General features: G+C 48.4%; 1 protein-coding gene across 1 annotated transcript in view; it reads left to right on the top strand.

Annotated features, from left to right (window-relative positions):
• The window catches only part of GPR139 (G protein-coupled receptor 139), a 28,382-nt gene extending 2,798 nt beyond the window's left edge, over window positions 1-25,584 (top strand). Inside the window, exon 2 of the mRNA XM_060260913.1 lies at window positions 23,373-25,584. Within this exon, the coding sequence (XP_060116896.1) occupies window positions 23,373-24,307 (935 nt within the window). The 3' untranslated portion in view covers window positions 24,308-25,584. The remainder of the gene's footprint in view (window positions 1-23,372) is intronic.
• Window positions 25,585-25,902: the final 318 nt, after the last annotated feature.

Here is a 25,902-nt window from a genome sequence, read left to right as displayed (position 1 = left end):
GGTATCTTGCCAAACCTTTCACCGGTATTCACTTACTGAACTTGGTTTACCTGCAAAATGTCATATGAGTTCCAGAAAGCTGCTTTCTATCTCTGCTGATATTGTGCATGTCACCATAATAAGGTCTGCACTCTGTACCATTAATATATATACAGACAGACAGACAGACAGACAGATAGATAGATAGCAAAACCCCATCTGCCATAGAAATCAGAAGACAAAAACACCTGTTGATGTCAGTAAAACTGCATCACCGTATATTACCGTTCCATGTGATATGCCAACTTTCAGTAAGAATTTGAAAAGCAACATTCCAGCCATTTCCAAGGTTTGTGACATAACGAATTTTGAGCACCTTGACTGTGATTCCTGAAAAGCCGTGGCTTCAAAAGGAAAGGGATTTCCAGAGAGTTTTGCCATTATGTCATCTACTTTTCCTTCGTGGCACAGGGAATTGGTATGATTCAGTTTGCATATCTGAATTTCAGTTTTGTTTCTCCTTTGTCAGAAATGAACTCACAAAGACTTGGGGGGGGGGTTTTTGCATCTCTTCCTCTTTTCTTTGTACCAGTAAAATGAAGACTTTTTTTTCAATGTCATCTGGGGCTCAATTGCATATAAATGGGATCAACATAGTATATAAATGACATCAGAACAGCATATCAATGGTGTCAAAACAGGATCAATTTGTGTCAAATAGAAGAAATATCAGCTGCAGCAACTAAAATGAACATAAGAGAAGCCATGTTGGATCAGGCCAATGGCCCATCCAGTCCAACACTCTGTGTCACACAGTGGCCAATATATGTGTGTGTGTGTGTGTGTGTGTATATATATATATATATATACACACACACATACACACACACATATACACATGCACACACACACACACACATATATATACTGTGGCTAATAGCCACTGATGGACCTCTGCTCCATATTTTTATCCAATCCCCTCTTAAAGCTGGCTATGCTTGTAGCCGCCACCTCCTGTGGCAGTGAATTCCACATGTTAATCACCCTTTGGGTGAAGAAGTACTTCCTTTTATCTGTTTTAACCCGACTGCTCAGCAATTTCATTGAATGCCCACGAGTTCTTGTATTGTGAGAAGTCAATGATAATTTAAGCAATTAAAAAAAGAAAAAGGCAGGAAAGAAAAATGGCCCTCGAGCATCAAGCTGTGAAACCCTGATTCTGCCTCTAGAAAAACCTTTGCGGTCTAGGCCTTTGGAACTGAAACATTTCAGAACATATCAAGCTGGACTGAATGACTGAAATCTACTGAATCCAAGACTCTCTGCCTGTAGAAAGCTAGCAAATCAGGGCAAGTGCTGTGTTTAACCCAGCCTGGATGCATTGGTTTCTGCTTACAGGGAGTTCAAACATGTGGTGTGCTGCAGACTTAAGTTCAGGAAAAATCTGTATGCTTGGGGGCGGGGGGGGGGGGTGTCGATCAGCAGGAAGCTGTGATCTAGAAGTGCTCTTAGGAAGGAAGACTAGATTATGGCTGGGTGAGCTTGCTGTGGCGAGGGGAGCAAAAGAGGAAAAAGAAGAGCTTGGATAATCACATTTTCATGGAGCCAGGGCCGGCTCACCCACTAGGCAAACTAGGCATTTGCTTAGGGCGCTGGTGGGTTGTGGCATCGAATTCAGCCTTCCCCCCTAGGCAAATGCCTAGCTTTCCTGCTCCCCAGCCTCCTCCTATCTCCCTTTCCCACCAGGTCTATTTCAATGCCTGGAAACGGGTGGTCAAGCACCGGGCTCCCGGGCTATTTAAAGGCGCCCCTCCAATGATCAGCTGATTTGCAGGTAAAACCAATCCGGAGGCTCCCAGCTCCTATGCCAGCCTTCTGGTGCGCTCACTGTCAGTGCCGGGTTGAGGGGGCAGGCCGGCAGCAGCGGGAAGGACCAGTGAGCCACTAAAAGAGCAGCTGTCGCTGCTGCCTCCTCCAGGAAGGAAGTGCCTTTAAACAGCCCAAGAGTGCAATGCTCAACCACCTGTTCCCAGGCATTGGAATAGACCTGGTGGGGAAGGGAGGGAGGGAGGAGGAGGCACGGCAGAGGGGGGTGGAAGGGCGTGGCAGAGGGGGGCAGCAGGGCACTGCAGAGGGGGGTGGAAGGCCGTGAGTCTGCATAGGACACCATGTGCCCTAGGGCCGGTCCTGCATGGAGCACACCAACACATGGCCAATATTCACAGCTCATGCATGAATATATGAAGCTGCATTCTCCAGAATGGTGCCACTAGTCCCATCCAGTGCTATATTCAGGGCTTTTTTTGTAGCAGGAACTCCTTTGCATATTAGGCCTCACTCCCCCTGATGTAGGGAGAGTCACATGGTGAGTCTTTTCAGAGTCTCGATCCCTCATCCCCTTCAAAAGCTTACAGTAGGTCCTGTAAGAAGAGCCCTTTCAGCTCTTGGAGGACTGGCTACATAAGAGGGGTGTGGCCTAATATGCAAAAGAGTTCCTGCTACAAAAAAGCCTATATTCAGCACACTGATGGGCAGCAGAGTAAGGTCCTCCCAAGACTCCTTTCTTCTAAAACTGGAGTGGTCAGGAATGCTTAACCACTAAGCCACGACTCCCCAGAACCCTTTCCATTCAGTTCCCCACCTGTTCTGTGACTTATTATAGGATTTTGTTATTTCAGGGGCCTCCAAACCATCCTTCCACAAGGCTATACATACTATCAGGTTATCAGAGGGCACTGTAGGAAACTGATCCTGGCAGGCAAAAGCGGGGATTAGTGATGTGAGTGAGTGGGTCCTTAGACCATTTCTAAGTGCAAAGTAATGCTTTTAATGAACTCTGCAGAATTCTCACCCCTCCCTAATACCATATCTCTTAAATGCAATCAACTGGAGAGAGGCATACTTGAGCTTAGATACTCCTCATTACACTCAACAGGTTTTGATGTCGCAAATGATACTCTATTAGCGATTGGCGCTCTAATTGCTCGTTTTGGCATGGAGCATGAAAAAAATTCTGGGATGGCAGAATGGTTAATTATGCCATTGTTATTATATTAACTCTAAAGCTCTGCTCTCCCTTCTTTTCCATCTTGGATCTGTTGCCAAGAATTAAAGGGAGAGAGGAAGTGGGGGGGGGGGACTCTAAATGGTATACATTCAGCAGGTTCTATATAGTTAGAAATTAGCTTCCTGTGGAGCATCTGGCTCTAAGAAGGTACAATTTGGGCCTTTCTCTTGGGGAAAGATGCACAGAAGCCATGAAAAGCATTGAATACAACTGACCCAAGTCCACCTTAAGAATCTTAAGCACAGCAAGTTAATAGAAAGCGAGGAGGCAAATCAGGCACTCCCCACCGTTTCTGCCTTCCTGAAAAGACAGCGATCTCATGCAAGGACTTCAAGGACAGCCCTCTGATGCTAAAACAGATACATCCACTTGGACCAAAGGGCTATTGCTCTGGATAAAAAATTGCAATGTGCCTTTTTTGTCCCCCCGCTGAGAGACTGAATTCACTGGGTTGGGAGCCGGGGCACTGACTCCCTGGTCCTATAAAACCAGAAGGATCCCCGCTATAAACATCGGCGATTTCATCGCGTGCCTCTGTCCCGGTCTTCACTGGTGTCATCTGAGGACAACGTTTCCATTTCCATCCAGGGCGACTGTACGTGTACAGTATGCTGAGTGTATAAAGAAATGCAAGGATTTCATTTGAGCAGCACAATAAGACGGCCCATGCTAGTGAGTTACTGGTGGGGGGAGTTCATGCTGCAGTGTGGAGAAGCAGACATTTATCTAGAGTGCAGTTTTTCAGGGCTGGGGGAGGGGGCTGAGCATGAGTATTTTGCTTCCCTCCCCTTAGGCCTTTTGTCTCACTGTGCAGTCCTTTGCAAGCTTATTCCAGTCTACGGGCATTGCTTTTGATGGGCTTAGACTGGAAAGGAAAGGTCCCCTATGCAAGCACCAGTCGTTTCCGACTCTGGGGTGACGTTGCTTCCACAACGTTTTCACAGCAGACTTTTTACGGGGTGGTTTGCCATTGCCTTCCCCAGTCATCTACGCTTTCCCCCCAGCAAGCTGGGTACTCGTTTTACCGACCTTGGAAGGATGGAAGGCTGAGTCAACCTCGAGCTGGTTACCCAGCTTCCGCCGGGGATCGAACTCAGGTCGTGAGCAGAGCTTAGGACTGCAGTACTGCAGTTTTAACACTCTGCACCATGGGGCTCTTTTGCTTAGACTGGAGCATGCTGTATAGCTAGCAGGGATGGCACAGGTTTGAAAAGGAGGATTCTGTGGTAGCTCCAATAGGGACTTCTTGGGTGGGATTAGCAGGGGTTGCTGATGGAAAACAACACGGAGAATAAAGAGAGATGACAACGTCTGGATTTTGCATAAAAGAAAAGACAGTCAGCTTAGAGGATCAGATACAAAAGGCAACTTACAAAAAACCCATAGCCCCATAACTCTTTCACCTTGCATCCATGATCTGGGACAAGCTGGTGTAAAGGGAAGAGGTTGTTTTATTTTATTAGCCCTCCCTCCCCTGCACAGCTGGGGTCGGGGTTGGTAACAACAGTGCTTTCAATTTCCTCTTTTGTGTCACAGTGCCACACGAAAGAAGGAGCTGTCTTGCTTGTTTTAAACATGCCTGGGTATATTCGTTACCTGTGTGGCGTAGAGGAGGCCAGAACAGCCGGAGTAGCACAGCTTAGCCTGGGTTTATCAAAGCTTGGGAGCAAAGCCATGGTCAGTTATTCCAGGGAGTTATTCCAGGAAGACCACCAAAGGAGACCTGCCAGGAATGCCCCCTGCATGGGTTCACCCACAGCTGGTTGCAACTTGGTAACATGTTCTCTTCTGTAGTGATCAGAGTGTCAGAAAAAGGTTCAAATCCTCATTTTGCCATGGAAGCTCAGCAGGTGATCTTGGGCTAGTCATAAACTCTCAGCCTAACCTCCTTTTTGGGGTTATTGTCAGGGCTTTCTTTTGTAGAAGAACTCCTTTGCATATCAGGCCACACACCCCTGCTGTCGCCAGTCCTCCAAGAGCTTACTGGGCTCTTCATACAGGGCCTACAGTAAGCTCCAGAAGGATTGGCTTACATCAGGGGGAGTGGCCTAATATGCAAAGGAATTTCTGCTACAAAAAAAGCCCCGGTGGTTGTGGTATCCACAGGGAGGAGAGCAGAATGATATCAGCGGGTTAGGGAGAAAGACTGGGTATAAATGAAATACACACATAAAGACTAAATAAATAAATTTCGTTTTCTACCCAGATCATCTAATTACTGAAGAACAAAGTTAAAGTCCCAGTGGCGACTTGAAGACCACCAAAATTTTATTCAAAGTTTGAGCTTTCATGTTCACACACACTTCCAGCGTGGACACAAAAGCTCATACCTTGCATCAAATGTTGTTGGCCTTCCAGGTGCCACGGGGACTCTGTTCTGTGGCTTCAGACCAGCATGGCTGCCCACCTGGATCGAATGACCAAAGAGCCAGATTAGGACTGGGGAGTCTAAATTCAAAGTCCCACCCCTGTCATGAAACTCAGTGGCTGGCCTTGAATCAGACATGTGGCCTCCAGTTTTGCCAGGTCTGATTCTCTAATCACTGCACTATCCTGGCAGCCTCCTAATCAGGACAGCTTGTCAGAGTGTGAAAATTTCTTATGCCCAGGGCTTTTTTTTTGTAGCAGGAGCTTCTTTGCATATTAGGCCACACCCCATAAGGTAGCCATTCCTCCTGGAGCTTAAAGTAGGCCTTGTACGAAGAGCCCTGTAAGCTCGTGGAGAATTGGCTACATCAGGGGTGTGTGTTTCCTAATATGCAAAGGAGTTTTTGCTACAAAAAGAAGCCTCGCTTATGTCCCAAAGCTGATTCCCGGCAAGACAACCAAAGACCCCCATATCTTGCATTTCTTAGATAGTAAGTATGATGAGCTGTTGGTTAAGATGTTGAGAGAGAGAGAGAGAGAGAGAGAGAGATTAAAGGTGTGCTTAGAACTACTGTCTACCAATGAAACAAAGCAACAACATTAAAATTGCTTCCAAAACCCCACGCGGGTGGCAGGAAGGAGGGCACATTAAAGACACTTAGTGCTGGTCAATACCATGCATCTGGCCAAAGTGTCTGTTAAGCTGTTGCTGTTTAAAATAACAATTTCCAGGGAATGGAAGGTTTGCGGCAGCAGATGCCACTTAATTGCAGGAGGCAGAGGGACCGGTGGCGCATCAGAAGCATCTTGGAACTGAACTGTGGCCTAACGCTGCAAGCCTCAGAAAGGAAGCGGTGGCAGATTGTTTTGCGAAGTCAAGGACGGAGCAATGATGCATCACCGAGCAAAACAAGATGCATGCAGGGAGGACAGTGGTTTGCACCATAACAAAACCTGAAGACGATTCCCCCATGGAGGGTCATGTATGAAAAAGGGTGGATACACAAGCCCAATGGGGCGACTACAGTCAGCCTTGATTCTCTTGAACACTGGAGTTGGCGAAGGTGGTGCCATTCACATCAGCAAAGGGTGCCCAGAACACCAGGGAATCAAGGTACAGGGGAAGAGGTAACAAGACAAAAAACCCAGGAAAGCTGCACCAATCAAAATAGTATCAAAATATCAACTCTGTATACAATCTTTAAACAGCTACCCCAGAGCCCATGCTGGGGGGGGTGACCAACCCCCCCTCCCTGCTCCCAATGGAGGGTGGAGAAAAGACCCCCCTGCTGCCAATTATTAAAGGCTGGAGCAGCTGGCTTCCCATGGTGGTGGCAGCTTCTACCCATATTTTATGGAGTGAAAGCTACCCCTTGCCTGGACTCAGGTTTGCCCCAGTGAGGGGCGGGGGGGTCATGTTGCTGTGGGGAATGGAGCAGCAGTGCTTCTGGGGGCCCATGCTGGACTTTTGTTCAGGTCCTTAGTATTGCGCTTTGTGCATGTGGCACGATGATGTCATCCAGAAGTGACATCACGCCAGGGACATCACATGGGGACGCTCTAGGATTTGCGCTAAAACATCTATGGTACCATAGAGTTTTACTGTGAATCCTAGAGTGTTTCCAGTGTGACGCTTTATGAATTGTGGTAAAATTCTATGATACCATAGAGTTTTTAGTGTGAGTCCAAGACTATCTGTGTGTGATGTCCCCAGTGCAATGATGTCACTTCCGGGTGACATCATCATGCCGCACACAAAAAGTGCACACGAAGAACAAATCCCCCGCTGGAGCGGCAGAGGGACTTGGCAACCCTACTGTGCACTGGGTCTAGGGTTGCCAGCTCTGGGCAGGGAAATACCTGGAGGTTCTGGGGGTGGAGCTTGAGGGTGCCATGTGGCTCAGACTGCTGAATACCAGGCCTCCCTCACTTGAGACTGTTGGAGTAGAAGGCCTAGTTTCAAGCCTCAGCCTCCAAGGGGGGCGGGTTTGCAAATAAGTGAGTGAAAGAGACAGGCAAACTGTGTGTGGGGGGGTTCTTCCTGTTCATTCTCCTGTCACTGTCCCTTTGATGTGTAGAATCATAGAACCATAGAGTTGGAAGGGACCTGATAGATTTCAGGGAAACCCTTCCTTCCATTCTGCCCTCTCACACTCTTCTTCTCTCACGCACACAACAGAGAAGGAGCATGTTGCTCTCTTCTTTGCCACAAAGGATGCAGAGTCCTCCTTTGGATCTGAATCAATCCAAAGTAGTTTAGATTAATTCTGTCTCTGTCTCTAAGCTTTACTATCTAGAATCTAAAGAAAAGGACTGCTATTAGACTTGAAACTCAATGGTTCTATGTAGCTTTGTAACTCTGCCAACACACTGAGAACAAAGGGCTTCTACTGTGTGTTGCCAAGGAGCACTCTGCTAAGTTGGAGATCTGATACTGGACTAAGTAACAAGTAACTCCCAATAGAACCTTGCAAGACCAAGGCTTTGAGGAGAGTCCACAGAGTTCTATTCTACTTCCCTGTCTAGGACGTGCGCATGCCCATGTGAAGTGAGGCATCGTGCTTATTGAGGGAGGGGGGGTGCTTCTGAAGGGCATCTTGATGGCTCTCTTCTGCATGAATAGCAAATAAATTCAAGATTTACTCTACCATCTTAGGACTGGTCAAACTCTCCTTTCTGCTTGTGGACAAATCAAATGCAGTGTTGAATGAGCTCTCCCTACCCCATCAAAGAAGCTCACTCAGTTCTTTGGATGGATGGATGGATGGATGGATGGATGGATGGATGGATGGATGGATGGATGGATCATAGAATCATAGAGTTGGAAGGGACCTCTAGGGTCATCTAGTCTAACCCCCTGCACAATGCAGGAAACTCACAAATACCTCCCTCTAATAAATGGGTGGATGGATGGATCATAAGAGTTGGAAGGGACCTCCAGGGTCATCTAGTCTAACACCCTGCACAATGCATGAAACTCACAAATGCCTCCCTCTAATAAATGGGTGGATGGATGGATGGATCATAAGAGTTGGAAGGGACCTCCAAGGTCATCTAGTCTAATGCAGGAAACTCACAAATACCTCCCCCTAATGAATGGATGGATGGATGGTTGGGGGGATGGGATGGGAGGATTTTCAGATTTCTCTTAGAGAGCTCCATCTGTCTCCCATCATCCAGAACGGCAGGCAGAGGAGACCAAAACGGCCACTAATAAGAACCTGAAATTCAGCAGTATTTCAAGAGAGAGATGTCAGCCTCAGCCTCTAGTAGCAGGAGATGCCTGTTCTGAAAAAAAGTCATCATGGGGGGTGGAGAACTCTTTGCAAAGAAGGAGCTTTGCTAACTGTGTCTGATAAGGACAGCTAATAAGCACCTTGGATTACAAAGATTTTTTGTTTCCAAAGAAATGCAGGTCACCAGCTATTACTTTAATAGCCAAATGGATGACTGAGCGCTTCTCAATCAGGCCCTGATATTAGCCTGCCTGGAATTATGGGTAGAACTGGGTCACAGGGAGATTTCCCAGTCATGTCTTGCCTTGTGAATTCTCATGGACCCCAACTTTTACAGGTCCCAATGAGCACCTGGAAATACTTCCTGGAGGAAATGCAGATTATTCTGAAATGAGCTGTCTGCAGCCTGGTGTCAAGCTCTGTTCATTGATGTTATTGCTAAATGCTGACTACTAACCCTATTGATCAATATGCATATATGCATATATGCCAACTAACCTGTAGCCATAGAGGGGGGGGGGAGCAGTATAGAGAGTAGCTTCCCAGGAATATCAAAGGCTGCCAGGCCTGCTTTGAAGTAGAGAGTGTCTGCCAGACTCTCACCTCCTCCCTAGAGGCGGCAAGGACATTGCTGCCGGGAATTGTAACCACCAACGGAAAAGATAAGGGGAGAAGCCGTGTGAAATTCTCACAGGCAAAAGCAGCCTTTGTTATGGGAATGGGGGGTGTAGATGCATTGCTTTGATGTTAGATGTTAAATACCAATGATTTGAACCCCTTGGTATCAGTTCCAATGCCTATCATGCTGGAGTGGAGTATACAATAAATGCAATTTTGTTTCAAACAAGTTCGCTCATTTGGAAACTTCAATGAAGCTTCACTGACATTTTGGAACTGAACCCCGCGAAGGTTTATCAGCGCTGGTAACTTTAAAAGTGGATGGCTGAAAAGGCGCCCAGCGACCGAGAACCTTCAGAACTGATTGACATCCCGACGTCTCCGGTGCGGCACATTACCGAGAGGAGACTGGCCAAGCTCGGGTGGACGAGGCACATACAGCAACTTTTCATCACCCCAAGAGCGTGGTACCCCCGCACCTCGACCACCCTAATGGACGAGGCCGCGATCCGGCATGAAGCCATCCTCAGCAGACCGGGACCCAAAGGGAACCCAGGGGGCGGTAGTGACTCACTCCTCAGCACGTACTGAGGGGAGCAGTCCCCCAACCCCAACGACAGACGGCAGGGGTCGGAGTTGGAAGACGAGGAGGACGGGCCCTCCCCGAAAGACCCGGAGCCCATCGAGGCCCTAAGAGGGAAAGTGTCTACCCTAGCCCAGGACCTGAGACGCGAGATGAAGGAGAATATGGCCCTGATGCTGCAAGAGGCCCAGAAGCAGATCGACCGTGCCCTGACGGGAGGAGTCGGGAGACTAGCTCGACTCCCGCCTGCAGTGCCCCCGGCTGCCCCGGCGGCACCAGCAGCCCCGGCTGCCCCTCGGCACCGGTGGTCCTGGCGGCCCCAGCCGAGCCAGGGAGTTGAGCAAAATCCCAGGAGCTGGACACCATGTTCGATGGGAACCCCGAAGGAGTGGAGTATTTTATAATCCAAGCGAACAGCTACATGCACTATTGGGGGGATACCTTCCCAGACGATTTCAGCCGGGTCAACTACCTGGGCTCCAAGATGAAGGGGGCGGCCCAGAGGTAGTATGTGAGCTTGTACAAGACCAGGGGGCCTGAACTGGACACTGTGGGGGGCTTTCTCCAAGCCCTGCTATCCCACTGCGAGAACCCGCTACAGGAGACAAGGGCCATCGCCACGCTCCAGAACCGGCAGCAGGGGACGATGAGCATCTGGGAATATGCAGTGGAGTTCCAGACCCACTGTGCCAAGATCCAGGGTTGGAGCGAAATGATGAAGATAATGGCGTACCGACGGGGCCTAAACGCCAGCTTACTGGATCGGGTCCTGGGGCAAGCGAGACCCACCACGTTGGTTCGGTGGATACAGCTGGCAGGTGAGGTCTTGACCAACATGAAAATGGTGGCCCTCCAACGCCAGCAGCAGCAAGGGGGCAGGGCCGGGCGCGAGGCAAAGCTAAGTTCTAAACCGAAGGCCAAGAAGACTCAAGGGCGGGGAGAGCGACAAAACCTCCTCCCTCAACCCACAAATGCTACCGAGGCAGAGACCCAAACCACTTGGCCGCCAACTGCCCCGAGCCCCCTCCACGCGGACCTCCCTCAACCCCCAAACTGGGACCGATGGGGGCCAAGAAACCCACCAAGCCTGAGGAGCTGAGCCGCAGCAGCATCGCCCTATCGATGGTGCTAGACGAGGATTCTATAATGCTGGAGGAACTGGGGGAGGACCCCTGGGAAACCGAGCCAGCGGGAAACGGGAATGACCTGCACTGATGGGTGCCAGGCGGCAGGTCATGGAAGTATCGGCACCACTGAGGGTGAGCATATCTGGCTCCCTTTTGTTTGTTCCATTGACTTTGTTGAATGTAAGGCTGAAGATGTTCGTGCATGCCAGAGCCCTTATAGATTCGGGGTGCACGAGGGAAATCATCACCCCCAGACTGGTAGACATGTTAGAGCTGCCCCGAGAGCCCCTCCCGCGCCTGATCCAATTCGAACAGATGGACGGGATAGTAATGAAGGGCGAGCCCTGTGTGGAGGAAACCCAAAGGATCCGGGTGGGGATCGACGATCACTGGGACTTAGAAATTTTTGTGATCGCCCCATCCTCCTCATTTGATCTGGTGCTCGGGGTAGGGTGGCTGGCCAGACACCAACCGGACATTCAGTGGGGGGAACAGACCATAGACTTCACTGACAAGCGCTGCACCTCACACCGTTGGTGGGAGCAGTGGGGCCCCAAAGCCCTGCTGAAGAACTAGAGGCTGTGCATGTAGGTGGAGGAGGTCCGCACCATCCCCCGTGAGTACCGGGACCTACGGGGGGCATTTAGTGAGGTTGAGGCTGATGAATTACCCCCCCACCGGGACACGGACTGTGCTATCGAGCTAATCCCCGGCCAGTCTCTCCCCAAAGCGAAGCTTTACTCCATGGGGTGGGTGGAGAGGGCGGAACTAAGGAAGTTCCTGGACAAAAATTTAAAGCAGGGCTTCATTCATCCCGCCACGGCACCGCACGCCGCCCCGGTACTCTTCCGAAAGAAGAAGGACGGGAGCCTTAGACTTTGTACTGACTTTCGTGGGATAAATGGGATTTCTATGTCTAACGCATACCCGATCCCCCTAATCAAAGACTTACTAAGCACCGTCTCAGAAGTGTCCATATTTACCAAACTGGACCTGCGAGACGCCTACTTCCGAGTAAGGATTAAAGAAGGGGACGAGTGGAAAACAGCATTCAATACTCCCATGGGCCAGTTCGAGTACCTAGTGATGCCCTTCGGACTACAGGGGGCCCCTGGGGTGTTCATGAACTTTATCAACGAAGTGCTAAGGGAATACCTGTACAAGGGGGTGGTGGTGTACCTGGATGACATCATTATTTATTCCAAGGACCTCCCCTCACACGTGAAGCTTGTGCGGAAGGTCCTGACCACCCTGTACCAAAACAAACTGTATGCCAAATTGTCCAAGTGCAAGTTCCACAAAGAGGAACTGGACTACCTGGGGTTTAGAGTATCCAGGAAGGGCTTAGCCATGGACCCAGAAAAAATACAAGCAGTGCTAGACTGGGAACCCCCAAGAACACGTAGACAGCTACAATCATTTCTCGGGTTTGCAAATTTCTATAGGTTGTTCATTCAGGGGTTCGCCAAGGTGGCCCTACCCCTTACAGACCTCCTAAAAACCAAGGGGAGGGGGCCAGACGCCAAAAGACCGGGCACCAAGTTAATATGGACCAGGGAGTGCCAGAAGGCATTTGACACTCTTAAGAGACTGTTCACGAGCGAACCAGTGCTAGTGCACCCTGATGAGCTCAAGCCTTTCGTGGTTCAATGTGACGCCTCCAACGTGGCTGTAGGAGCAATATTAATGCAGAAAGATGAGGGGGGCCAACTTTGGCCATGCGCCTACATTTCCAAAAAAATTTCCCACAAGCAGTGCAACTGGTCAGTGTGGGACAAAGAAGCATTTGCAGTGACATTCGCCTTAAAAACCTAGCGGTCTTGGTTGGAGGGAGCGCGGGTGCCGTTCGAAATCTGGACGCACCATAAAAACTTAGAAGCGCTCACGGGAAACTGACGGGGAAACAGATCCAATGGGCGGGCTTCTTTGCCAAATTCGACTTCACCTTGCGGCACATCCCTGGCTCTAAAAACTTTCTAGCGGACGCCCTCTCGAGGCTCCCTCAGCATGAGAGCCAGCGAGAGGAAATAATAGACTCCCTAATCCCCCCCTGAGGCAATGGCAGGGGCAGTGCAAACCTGGTCGAAAACGAACCCCAAGAGGTCGGATCCTTGGGGGGAAATAGACTGATAGTGGAGAGCGAAAAGGAGGGAGAGAACCGGCCGGAGGGGCTGCTAAAGGGAGAGGGAGGCTTCTGGTACTTTGAGGGGAGACTCTACGTCCCAAAGAGTTTGCAGTTGGAAGTTTTGCAGCATTGCCACACCAATAAACTGTCCGGCCACTTCAGCTATGTAAAGACTCTCCAGCTAGTGAACCGGCAATTCTGGTGGCCCCAAATGAAAAAAGACATTTCTGACTTTGTACAGACGTGCCCGACTTGCCTCATGGCCAAAAGGAGGGGGAGGCAAAGTGCCGGGACAGCTACAACCCCTCCCGACGGCCGAGAGACCCTGGTCGGTGGTGTCTATGGATTTTATTGTAGAATTGCCCCCCTCGCAGGGGCAGACTGTGATCTTAGTGGTGGTGGACACTTTTTCTAAGCAAGCTCACTTTGTCCTGTGCCGAAAATTGCCCACGGCTAAGGAGCTGGCATACTTGTTCTTCTTGCACGTGATCCGGGTCCACTCATTCCCTGATAAGGTCATTAGTGACCACGGGCAGCAGTTCGTTGCCAACTTCTGGTGGGAGTTGTGCAAATTGGCGGGGATGGAGCAGGGACTAAGCTCCGCCTACCACCCGCAAATGGATGGACAGAGTGAGCGGATGAACGGGCTTCTGGAACAATATTTGAGGTGTTACATAAATTTCCAACAATCTAACTGGGTGGAGCTGCTACCCTTTGCCGAGTACGGATATAATAACAGTCTTCATAGTTCCACCAAAATGACCCCATTTCGGGCGGTGAACAGCTACGAGGGAAAACCGTTCCCTTTGCTGCCGGGAGGGGGAGGCGAGACTAAGGCCACAGACTGTCAGCAATGGTGGGGCCGCCTGGAGAAAACTTGGAAAGTGATGCAGGAGAACCTCAAGGTGGCAAAAAGGGATTACAAAGCCTAGTTTGATAAAAAAAAAACATAGCCCCAGCTGGGACTTCAAAGTGGGAGAGACGGTGTTCCTGTCGACTAAAAACTTGCCTTTGCCACAGAGCTCCAGAACGTTGTCCTACAAGTTTTTGGGACCTTTTAAAATAAAAAGAGTGATCAACCAAGTGACTGTAGAACTGGAATTACCCAAACTGTTTAGTAAAGTGCACCCTGTTTTCCATTGCAGCCTTCTCCATCGAGATCCGGGTGGGTCGAGGTGGCATCCTCAAGGTCCGGAACCCCGACCCATCTTGGTGAAGGGGCAAAAGCACCAGGAAGTCAAGGAAATCCTGGACTCTAAAATCCAGAGGGGGGTGCTGTACTATCTAGTACGCTGGCGCTATTTTCCACCTAGCTGTGATGAATGGGTCAAAGCCTCTGATATAAACGCTCCGCAACTGCTTAAGCAATTTTACCTACTGCACCCAGACAAACCCCGAGCAAGAGCTTAGGGGGGGCAGTATGTCAAGCTCTGTTCATTGATGTTATTGCTAAATGCTGACTACTAACCCTATTGATCAATATGCATATATGCCAACTAACCTGTAGCCATAGAACAGTAGGGGGGGGGGAGCAGTATAGAGAGTAGCTTCCCAGGAATATCAAAGGTTGCCAGGCCTGCTTTGAAGTAGAGAGTGTCTGCCAAACTCTCACCTCCTCCCTAGAGGTGGCAAGGACATTGCCGCCGGAAATTGTAACCACCAACGGAAAAGATAAGGGGAGAAGCCGTGTGAAACTCTCACAGGCAAAAGCAGCCTTTGTTATGGGAATGGGGGGTGTAGATGCATTGCTTTGATGTTAGATGTTAAATACCAATGATTTTAACCCCTTGGTATCAGTTCCAATGCCTATCATGCTGGAGTAACTTTGGAGTATACAATAAATGCAATTTTGTTTCAAACAACAAGTTTGCTCATTTGGAAACTTCAATGAACCTTCGCTGACACCTGGCCTCAAGACACGCAGGCTGCTGCATTTCTGGCTGGTGGTAAAGAGCAGCCAAGTGGTCTGACCTTTTGAAATGAGAGACTGAATGCCAAGGTGGATTTGTTTCCACACTTGAAGCAGCAACAGCCTCAGGGCTCCCTTTAGCAAGGCCAAGGCTCTCTGTCCCCCAAGCCACGTGGAGTTGTTTGTTTGCAAACGGCGCTCCATCCCATTTAAATGCTAAAAGCCACTTTCAAAGCTTAGCACGACCCAACCTGTTGCATAGCAGCACAAGCACAGCGAAGAAGCAGCAGCATCTGGGAGACAGCCCCAAGCTTTTAGTCATGTTTGCTCAGAAGGAAGTCCCTCCCGGTGTTGAACTGTGGAAGCACAGAGACGCTTGAATTGCTAAGCTCCCATGCAGGGACAAGAGGCAGTTCCAGCGTTCCAGCTTGCACCCGGATGTTTACAGTAAAATAGGGATTGAATGCTTCTTTTAAAATATATATATCTACAAATCCCTAACTGTGATTCAGCAAATGTAAAATTGGGAGGGCAACCCGAACCACTCACTGGCTTGCCCTAATTGCACTTAGAATCATAGAATCACGGAGTCAGAAGGGGATTGCAGAGATCATCTAGCCCAACCCCCTGCTCAATGCAGGATCAGCCCCTAGAGCAGGGGTGGCCAAGCTGTGACTTGGGAGCCACATGTGGCTCTTTCACACATGCTGTGGGGCTCTTGATGTCAGACAATGGAACTTCAAATTAACCAGACTCCATTTGTTACAATGTTTAAGGCTTTATTTGATAGTTCATAGTTTCTGAGCGCAGCAAGATTGGAACTGATGCTTTTTCCTAGGTGCATAGATACTTTAAACACTTGTACATCAAAGGCTTCTAAGCAAATCTACATTCCCACTATGAAGTGATACATTTCCCACAGTTGCTTTCTCTTATCTCTTTGTGGTTCCCATTCTCACAGGGATGGCCAAGCCGGCATTCCCGGAGGCACCTTGTCTTCAAAGGGATGTTGCCTTTGTTAGTATCAGGGACAGGAATTCACACCAGTGTTAGTAGCAACTATGCTTCTACTTTGATATGCAAGAATTCTCCTTGAGGTTAATTACATGTGTTAGAAAATGGAGTCAGTTAAGCTAAGCATTTCATCACAGTTTAAACTAAGCATCATATTATATCACAGTAGCTTTCCAGTGTCTGACACTTGAAGCCCCCACTGCCGTGACGGCTGGCTTGGAGAAGGCATTTCTCCTTTTAAATCACTTCTCTAAGCCAGTTTACAGCTTGGGGAATGCATTTAAAGTTGCTTGCTTTCTTTTTCTTTCTTTCTTTCTTTCTTTCTTTCTTTCTTTCTTTCTTTCTTTCTTTCTTTCTTTCTTTCTTTCTTTCTTTCTTTCTTTCTTTCTTTCTTTCTTTCTCTCCCTCCCTCCCTCCCTCCCTCCCTCCCTCCCTCCCTCCCTCCCTTCTGGCTCTGAAACATCCGACATTCAAGTTTTGTGGCTCTCAAACACCTGAGATTTATTCTCTGTGGCTCTTACATTCAGCATGTTTGGCCATCCTTGCCCTAGAGCATCCCTGACTAGTGTTTGCCCAGCCGCTGCTTCAAGACTGCCAGGGAGGGGGGAGCTCACCCCCTCCCTTGGGAGCTACTTCCACACTTGCACAATTCTTACTGTAAAAGAGTTCTTCCTAATATCCAGCTGGTACCTTCCAGCCCTCAATTTAAACCCATTCTTGCCAGTCCTCTCCTCTGCTGCCAACAGGAACAGCTGCCTGCTCTCCTCTAAGCAACAGCCCTACAGATACTCCAAGAGAGCCATCATGTTGCCCCTCAACCTCCTCTTCTCCAGACTGAGCATTCCCAAGGTCCTCAGCCTTTCCTCCTAGGGTTTCTTGGTCTCCAGGGCGAGACAGTTTATTCCCAGGGGGGCACAGGCAAAAAATTCAGTGCGGTTGGGCAATCAGGACATTTCCTCTCCCTCTTAACTCCCATCCTTCAAGATACTATAAACTCTGAAGAGCTGAGCAGGATGCTGACTTCCCCATCTCTGCCTTTAACTGACTCTCAGCTGCCCTCAATATCCAAAGCCACTGAGCATGCTCATTCCTCATCACAGAATCATAGAGTTGGAAGGGACCTCAAGGGTCATCTAGTCCAAACTTCAATCAGGTTTGGGAAAGGGTTTTTTTTTTTTTTTAAATTTACAAATGTCTCTTTTCCTGCATCCTTTTGGCACCTCCCCAATTTGCAGGAAGTTTTACTGTGTCTGTGGGTGAGGCCCCTTTGCTGCCTTTTGTCTTAGGCCAGGGGTGGCCAACGGTAGCTCTCCAGATGTTTTTGCCTACAACTCCCATCAGCCCCAGCCAGCATGGCCAATGGCTGGGGCTGATGGGAGTTGTAGGCAAAAAAAAAAATCTGGAGAGCTACCGTTGGCCACCCCTGTCTTAGGCACTCAGCTATGAAATTTGTTATTAGAAAGGGGTGTGACTGGATTAGGTGTGATTAGCTGCAGCTGAAGAAGTGAGCAGTGACTCACAAAACTGCCACAAATTTTATTAGTCTTTAAGGTACTCCCGGGTTCTTTCTACTGCTGCAGACAGACTAACATGGTGACCCATCTTCATCTGAAGGCAAGAGTCAGGGTTTTTTTTAAAACCCCTTTGCTCATTGCTGCCGTCCTGGTTTGATTCAGGTCTGCTCTTCACCTGTTTTTCACTAACAAGACTTCCAGGTAGTAATTCATCCTTATGAACATAGAAATTCCTTGCTAGATCAGACCAGTGATCCACCAAGTCCCCCTTTCCCACAGCAGCATGTGTGGAACAACCCTGACCAGTTAGCTACTTATTTTTGCTCTCTAACTGACCCTCAACAAAGAAGGGCATTCATACTGGCCAGATTTAATGTACTGCCATCGGCCACCTTCACCGGAAGATGTCAAAATATTCCCTATGAACTTATACAATGCCCCAGTAGTTTGGGAGCTACTGAATCTGTTTCTCACATTTTATTGACTTGTCCACTTTACATTGGTCGTTTTCGCACTCACCTCCAGCCGGCGCGACCCCCCTCTTCACCACGCAGGATCTGCGCAGATTTCGCACTAAATGCCGCGGAGCAGCCTTTTGCACCGGAAACTCCCGTCGCAAAAGCCGCGCAAACGCCAAACTGCTTTTTGGCGATTTACGTTTGAGTGGCTTTTGCGACGGGAGTTTCTGGCACAAAAGGCTGCTCCGCGGCATTTAGTGCGAAATCCGCGCAGATCCTGCGCGGTGAAGAGGGGGGTCGCGCCGGCTGGAGGTGAGTGCGAAAACGACCATTAAGTTCCAAGGAAAATTTTTCAGTCCCCTTCTTTGTACATGGTGTGGCCTTCCTGAAAGAGTTACGGTCCAGCAGTTGCTTTCTACTTATAACCATCTTACAACAACCTCTAATGTCGCCTGTTTCCTTCAGCTCGCAATTCGAACCAGGGAAGCTATTCACTGATGTGTTCTGTTTATGCCTTGCTTTGTTCTTTCACTGCATTTAAAAACTTTTAGCTCTTAGCATCTTTAATATGCCAAGGAAGGAAGGCAGGCAAGCCAGCTGGCCTCCCCTTGCTTCTTCCCCACGACTAGAAGTTAAAGCTAAACTGCCTCTAAAGATGGGGGTTCAATTAGCTACTATAGCAAACAGCCATTAACAGACCTCTCCTCCATGAACTTGTCCAATCCCCTTTTATGGAGGATCCTAGCCAGGGGCAATTGAGGCATCTTCTGTCAGAGAGTTCCATAGGATTATTTTGCACTGTGTGAAGAAGGACTTTCTCCCATCCATGCTGAATCCCACATCCATCACCTTCATTGGGTTCTCTTGAGCTCTGGTATTGTAGGTCGGCTGGGGTGCAGCAGGGCCGTTCTCTCTAGCCAGGTTTTCCAGGCCATGCATCATTATTCAGACTATAATAGTCCTTCCCCAGCCTGCCTCTTTGTAATGAGAAAAGTCCATGTGCTTCGGCTTTGTGATTGTTTTGGATGCCCTGTCTTGCCTTTTTTTCTAGCTATACAAGACCATATACTTATGACTAGAGCATGCTGCACTTCAATGAGTCAGACCCAGGGCTTTTTGTGTAGAAAAAGCCCAGCAGGGACTCATTTGCATATTAGGCCACACCCCCTGATGCCAAGCCAGCCAGAACTACGTTCCTGTGCGTTTCTGCTCAAAAAAAGCCCTGGTCAGACCATAAAAACCCATTTATCGCCAAGTCATCCATTCCAACTGCATGCAGCGCTCTCTCCCCCCCCCCCCCTCTTTTTTGCATTTAACATTTCTGGTGGAATCATTTCAATTATAGTCCCCAGCACAACCCCACAACTTAACAGGCCATGGAACATCCCTGAGGCTTTTTAGATTGGCTTACTAAACCTGCTTAAAGACAAAGCAGGATGGAATTTTCTTCTTAAAGTCACCGTTGCTCCTTTTTGAGTCCCTCAACAAAGAGTTAGGGACATAAATCACTCAGAAATCCCACCCCATCATAGTAGGGGTGTCGAGGTTGGGGGTTTTGGGGACAAAATTCCAGCGGTCCTGGTCTGCCATGAAGTCCAGCGAAGTCTTGCACTTGGTGTTCATAGGAAAGGGTTGGGCCTGTGTGGGGGAGAGCGAATCTTATTTGTTTATTTATTTATTTATTACTTTAAATTTCTAACCCGCCCTTCTGCAAGCGGACTCAGGGCGGCTAACAACATTCATTTTTACAAATTAAACCAATAAAAAAACTACAGTTTAAAATTATTTAAAAACATTTCTTTAGGGTCTGTAGAATCTTTCGGGCTCAAGTGCCGTGTTCTACTGGAGAAAGTTTTCCTTCCAGACGTTTCGTTCTCAGCTGTGGAGAACATCCTCAGTGGCGTTGCAGCCGGAGCGGGTGCTCTGACCTTCTTGGCTGCTGTGCATTGAGTGGGGCCAGGGCTGCTGGAGAGCTGCTACTTCTAGGCTGGAGGGGGTGTGGTGAAAGGGCAATTGGTTGGAAAGTTGCCCTTTCACCACACCCCCTCCAGCCTAGAAATAGCAGCTCTCCAGCAGCCCTGGCCCCACTCAATGCACAGCAGCCAAGAAGGTCAGAGTGCCTGCTCCGGCTGCAACGCCACTGAGGATGTTCTCCGCAGCTGAGAACGAAACGTCTGGAAGAAAAACTTTCTCCAGTAGAACACGGCACTTGAGCCCGAAAGATCCTACAAACCCTAATGATGTTACCAGCCGTGAAAACCTGAAATCTTTGATAAAAACATTTCATTTCATGGTGCTGTATCACTACAATATAATATAAGCGGTGATCATGGTACTCTATAATGATGTAGGGTGGCAGCTCTCTCCCAGTTAGCCGCCCTGAGCCCGCTTCGGTGGGATAGGGCAGGATATAAATCGATTGAAATAAATAAATAAATAAATAAATAAAATCGCAAAGGCCTGTCAAAACAGTTCGGTCTTACAGGCCCTGCGGAAAGTAGAGAGATCCTGCAGGGCCCTTATGGCCTCCGGGAGAGCATTCCACAATTCTGGTGCTGCCACTGAGAAGGCCCTAGCTCGCATCAGCCACAACCTAGCCTCCTTTGGTCCAGGGATGGACAATCGATTTTTTGTCCCTGAATGCAGTGCTCTCTGGGGAACGTGTGGAGAAAGACGGTCCCGCAGATAGACAGGCCCCTGACCATAGAGGGCTTTAAAAGTCAATACCAACACCTTGAAACAGACTCAGAACACAATAGGTAGCCAGTGCAGCCCTCTCAGCACTGGCCAAATGTGCTCCCACCAGGGGAGCTCCATTAACAGCCGCGCTGCAGCGTTCTGCACTAGCTGTAGTTTCCGGGTCAGCGCCAAGGGTAGCCCCATGTAGAGAACTACTCATCTAAGGACATGTTGTTGCTTTCCAAAGCCCTGTAGAAGAATGGGGCTGTCTGGCTCATAAGAACACAAGTAGAGCCCTGCTGAATCAGCAGTTGACCAGCTGCCTCCAGGAAACCCTCAGACAGGATGACTGCCACAGCATCCTGTCCCGTTTGTGCTCCCCAGCAACCGATACAGAAGCACACTGCCTCCGGTACTGGTACTTTCTCTCTCACAAAGGGAATGCCTGTAAACATTTGCAGAAGAGATGGCCATGTCGCCCAAGAGATGCTTTTATGGTAAAACAGCCCCCAAAGGTAAACAATGGACATCTGCAGCAGAGAAACAGGAAAGACGAGCACTGCAGACTTGATATTGATCTGAAGCCTGACAAAATGATGCCACTGCTGAATGCCAGCACTATTTCCTTCCAACTCTCACGAAGGATCATTTAAAAGGGGCTGGCTTGGGGGTGTCGGGGAGAGACTTGTGGCACCCTAAACATGCTTTTACTGAGCATGAACTTTTGTGGATGCAGGAAGCAGATTGCCAGTTGCACGTTGTGGATTAGCAGACAACCAGTCTTCATCTATAAAACATACTACCCTAACAAAATGAGCTTCGCATTTAAGGCACCAGGGGACTCATCTTATTTGCCCCTCCAATGGCTACTTGCCCACAATTTATGGAAGTCCTCCTTCGTGATGTCTTTGCAAATGCCCGTGAACGTGGGTGATAATGTCATTCCTTTGAATATTCACAGATAGAAATACTAGTCGCAGATACTTTTCTGCCGCTATTCATTCCCCTAACACTCAAAGTTTTCTTTTCAAGGATACCCCCTCCCCATCCCCACTAACCAGAGTGCATGTGCTCACAGCCTGCCTGGCTGCAAAAGATGTCCAGTGTCCCCAGAGTTGAGGGCAAGCAACCTTTATACATGCAAGCAGATTCAGCAGGAGCTCACAGGAGCACAGCTCCTGAACCTTTCTGAGGGTTCCCCCTCCTCCTCCCCACCTTGTCCATTGAACAGCAGGTGCAGCTGCATAACAATCCCTGGATGAGCTCCACCATCTATTTTTCTACAAAACGACCCCTTCATGTAAGGATGCCACAGTGAATGCTGAGCAATAAGTGGCCGATGGTACGCTCTCACAGGGTGCGCATAAGGACATTCTTTCTTCTGCTTCCTTTGTTGCCCTTGTTCCTTATTTGGGGGAATCCTCATAATTAGTCTTGATTGGCCTTGAAAAGGCAATCGGCACCATCAGAAGTTTAACATTAAACAGTTCTGCATTAGTCCTGCAAGAGAAGTAATTACTGCATGGCGCATGCAAAGAAATGTCAATACTTGGCAACTGGGGCTGCCAGGAAACCTCAGTCACTTTGTTCATGAAGTAAGAAAGCTGACTGCAGCAGCAAGTTTGGGAGAGGTAGGCTTGGGTGAGGGGAGCCAGCATAGTTCTGCAGAAACTCTGAGAACGGGAGCTGGGCTGCAGCTCAGGGGAACAGCATCTGCTTTGCATTCAGAAGGCCTAAGTTTCAGTCCGTGGCACCTCCAGTTTCCCCACCCCCCCTGATAAAACCAATTGTGCAAGAACTTACAGGGCTCTTCTTACAGGGCCTACTGTAAGCTCCAGGAGGACTGGCTACATCAGGGGTGTATGGCCTAATATGCAAAGGAGTTCCTGCTACAAAAAAAGCCCTAGACTTGGATAAGCAAGCCCAATCTTGTCAGATCTTGGAAGCTAAGCAGGGCGACTCTGGCAAATAGTTAGATGGGAGACTTCCTTGGAATATCAGGAGGTGGGAGGCAGGGACAGGCTTTATTCAGTCACTCCTCCAGACCCCCAGTAGGGGTCAGTCACCAGAGGTTGCCATGGCTTCCAGGTGTGCACACACACATATGAACATAAAAATAAAAAAAATACCAAAAGAGAGAGAAAGAGACGCTGTGGAAGACTGTTTTGGAGAAGCCACTGCCAGACAATAAGGGGCTAGATAGCAAAGGGTCGAGCAGCCCCATGGTGCAGAGTGGTAAAGCTGCAGTACTGCAGTCTGAGCTCTCTGCTCATGACCTGAATTCGATCCTGGCAGAAGCTGGGTTCAGGTAGCCGGCTCAAGCTTGACTCAGCCTCCCATCCTTCCGAGGTCAGTAAAATGAGTTCCCAGCTTGCTGAGGGGAAAGCATAGATGACTAGGGAAGGTAACGGCAAACCACCCTGTAGAAAAGCCTGCTGTGAAAACGTTGTGATGTGACGTCACCCAGAGTCGGAAATGCCTGGTGCTTGCACAGGAGACTACCTTAACCTTTAGCAAAGCATCAAGCAGTTTCAGTGGAGGAGGTTGTCCCTAGACTAGAGTCCATCACGGTCTGCAACAGAGCTACAAGATTATACTGTAAAGGTTAAAACACAGTTAGGATATATATTTGAAACTGTTTGGGTATTCACATCCTGAAAAGCTCACGGGCCTCTTCTCTCTCTTTCTCTCTCTAGCAAACATTTTGACAGTCATCATTCTGTCGCAGTTGGTGGCTCGCCGGCAGAAATCCTCCTACAATTACCTTTTAGCTCTAGCGGCCGCAGACTTGCTGGTGCTTTTCTTCATTGTCTTTGTGGACTTTCTGCTGGAAGATTTCATCTTGAAAGAGCAAATGCCAGAAGTCCTGGACAGAATTATCGACGTCTTGGAGTTTTCATCCATTCACACATCTATTTGGATTACTGTGCCTCTCACCATTGACCGATACATCGCCGTCTGCCATCCTCTGAAGTACCACATGGTTTCTTACCCAGCCCGCACCCGTAAAGTCATTGTAAGTGTTTACATCATTTGCTTTCTGACCAGCATCCCTTATTACTGGTGGCCCAAAGTCTGGCAAGAAGACTACAAAAGTACGCTGGCCCATCACATCTTCATCTGGTTCCACTGCTTCACCATCTACTTAGTGCCCTGCTCCATTTTTTTCATCCTAAATTCCATCATCGTGTACAAGCTTCGGCAGAAGTGTCATTTCCGCCTGAGAGGCTACTCCACCGGGAAAACGACCGCCATTTTGTTTACCATCACCTCCGTTTTTGCCATCCTTTGGGCACCAAGGATTATCATGATCTTGTATCACCTTTATGTCTTGCCGAAAGACAACAGGTGGTCAGTTCACATTGTCTCTGATGTCGCCAACATGCTAGCGCTGCTGAACACGGCCATCAATTTCTTCTTGTACTGCTTCATCAGCAAGCGATTCCGCACCATGGCCTCTGCAACCCTCAAGGCCTTCTTTAAGTGTCAGAAGCAACCTGTTCAGTTCTATACGAACCATAATTTTTCTATAACCAGCAGTCCCTGGATATCCCCTGCCAACTCGCATTGTATCAAAATGCTTGTTTACCAGTATGATAAAAATGGGAAGCCTATAAAAATATCACCATAATTGTCTCTTGAAAGGTTAAATCTCTTAGATGACAAGTTCTTTTCAGGCTGTTCCATTGACGGGACGTGGGCGCCCAAATGGTCCTTTGCAATGGGTGGCTGTTGGATTTCACTTGTCTGAGAACCGGAGAAGTATTGAGGCTGGAACTGTTGAGTGGAGCCATTGATCTGGAAGAGAAGGAATGAGAAGGCAGAGCTCCTTCATCCCTTGTAGGACACCCCAAATATGCTTAGGAGAAGAGGTCTTTCATATTGTTCATTCAATGCTGTGCAAAATTCTGGGTGAAAAGCTATCATGGAGTGTCCCTGCAACTATTGCAGAACTGATGCAACACATACCCAGACGTTTTATATATTTCTTGGTAAGATGTACATTATATGCCTTTGCTTGGAGAGTGAAGCGTTTTTAATTTCGATCCTGGCATGGAAACCCTACTGCACGAATTGTCTGCTGTTGAAGAAAGGAAGCAAACCAGCTGCCAGATACATATACTGTGGCATAAACTCTTCATTTTTTGCCAGCTCGCTGGAAGAAGAGTCCAAACCTACAAGCCAAACTATGGGCCTTATCATGGGAAGCAGTGCAAAAACTACAGCTATCCAGATGACCGTGAATACTTTTCGAAGAGGCAACGTGAAGACAATTTTGCAGGAGGAGAAGGTGGCTTTTCCTCCCTGAGCCAAGAACAAAGATAACCTATTTGGATGTCTGTTTCAATGGGGCCCTTTTCAGCCCAATGCCCCATCTTTTGAGGTGCTTTGTTACTCTAGAGACATGGAATTAGGTTGTGATTTATATGGGAATCTATAAATCCCACTGAAGCCTAAGAAAAATAAGAACTCGCAAGGACTTTCTTGGTCTTTCTTTAATTATAAACATTTGAAAAACCCATGAATGTAAGAAGAATGGGTTCGGGGTGGGGTTGTGAATGTATCTGACATCACAGACGTACCATTAGAACATTCATTATTAAGAGCAGAACCTGTTTGTGGCAGTAACATACTAGAGACTTTTCCGTTCCCAAGAACCGTGTAATTGGAGCACTATGTTTAAAACTATTGTAATTAGGCAAGCATTCAAAATATCCAGCTTTATAACCCAAGAGAAGCAATACTGCATATTTCAGAAAATGTCAAGGAGGGACACGAACAGTGGACGTTTTCATCTGTTCTCTTTTGGCTGTTGAAACAGTTGCGATGGGCAGTCAATACTGGCCTTAAAGATTCTGAATGCTCCACACCATACGCGCCACCACATGCATGGGATTTTGGCAAAACTGAAAGCATCCAACGGCACTGTTTCTTCTCATGTTCCAATTGCCTTGGGTGTCGTGAGCTCAAGTCTGCAACAGGCAGACTTCCATAGAATTGAAGTTGTGCTTTCAGGAGCTATGATGGGAATATCATTGGAATTCTGGGGGCTGAATGGTGCTTGGAACCAGGTGTAACCAGGTCATAATATTAATTTACCCTCTGTGTCGATATACAGACAGACAGCCAACACAGGGGGCAGATATATGGCAGCTCCTAATCCAGTAAGTGTCCCTTTCCCAAGCAAGAGCCACAATAACTGGTGTGAGGGTCAAATGATACACA

Source organism: Heteronotia binoei, chromosome 20, assembly GCF_032191835.1.
Source record: "Heteronotia binoei isolate CCM8104 ecotype False Entrance Well chromosome 20, APGP_CSIRO_Hbin_v1, whole genome shotgun sequence".
In the NCBI taxonomy this organism is placed as follows: domain Eukaryota; kingdom Metazoa; phylum Chordata; class Lepidosauria; order Squamata; family Gekkonidae; genus Heteronotia; species Heteronotia binoei.
The sequence above is the reverse complement of the archived record's forward strand: the minus strand, read 5'-3'. Positions and strand labels throughout refer to the sequence as shown.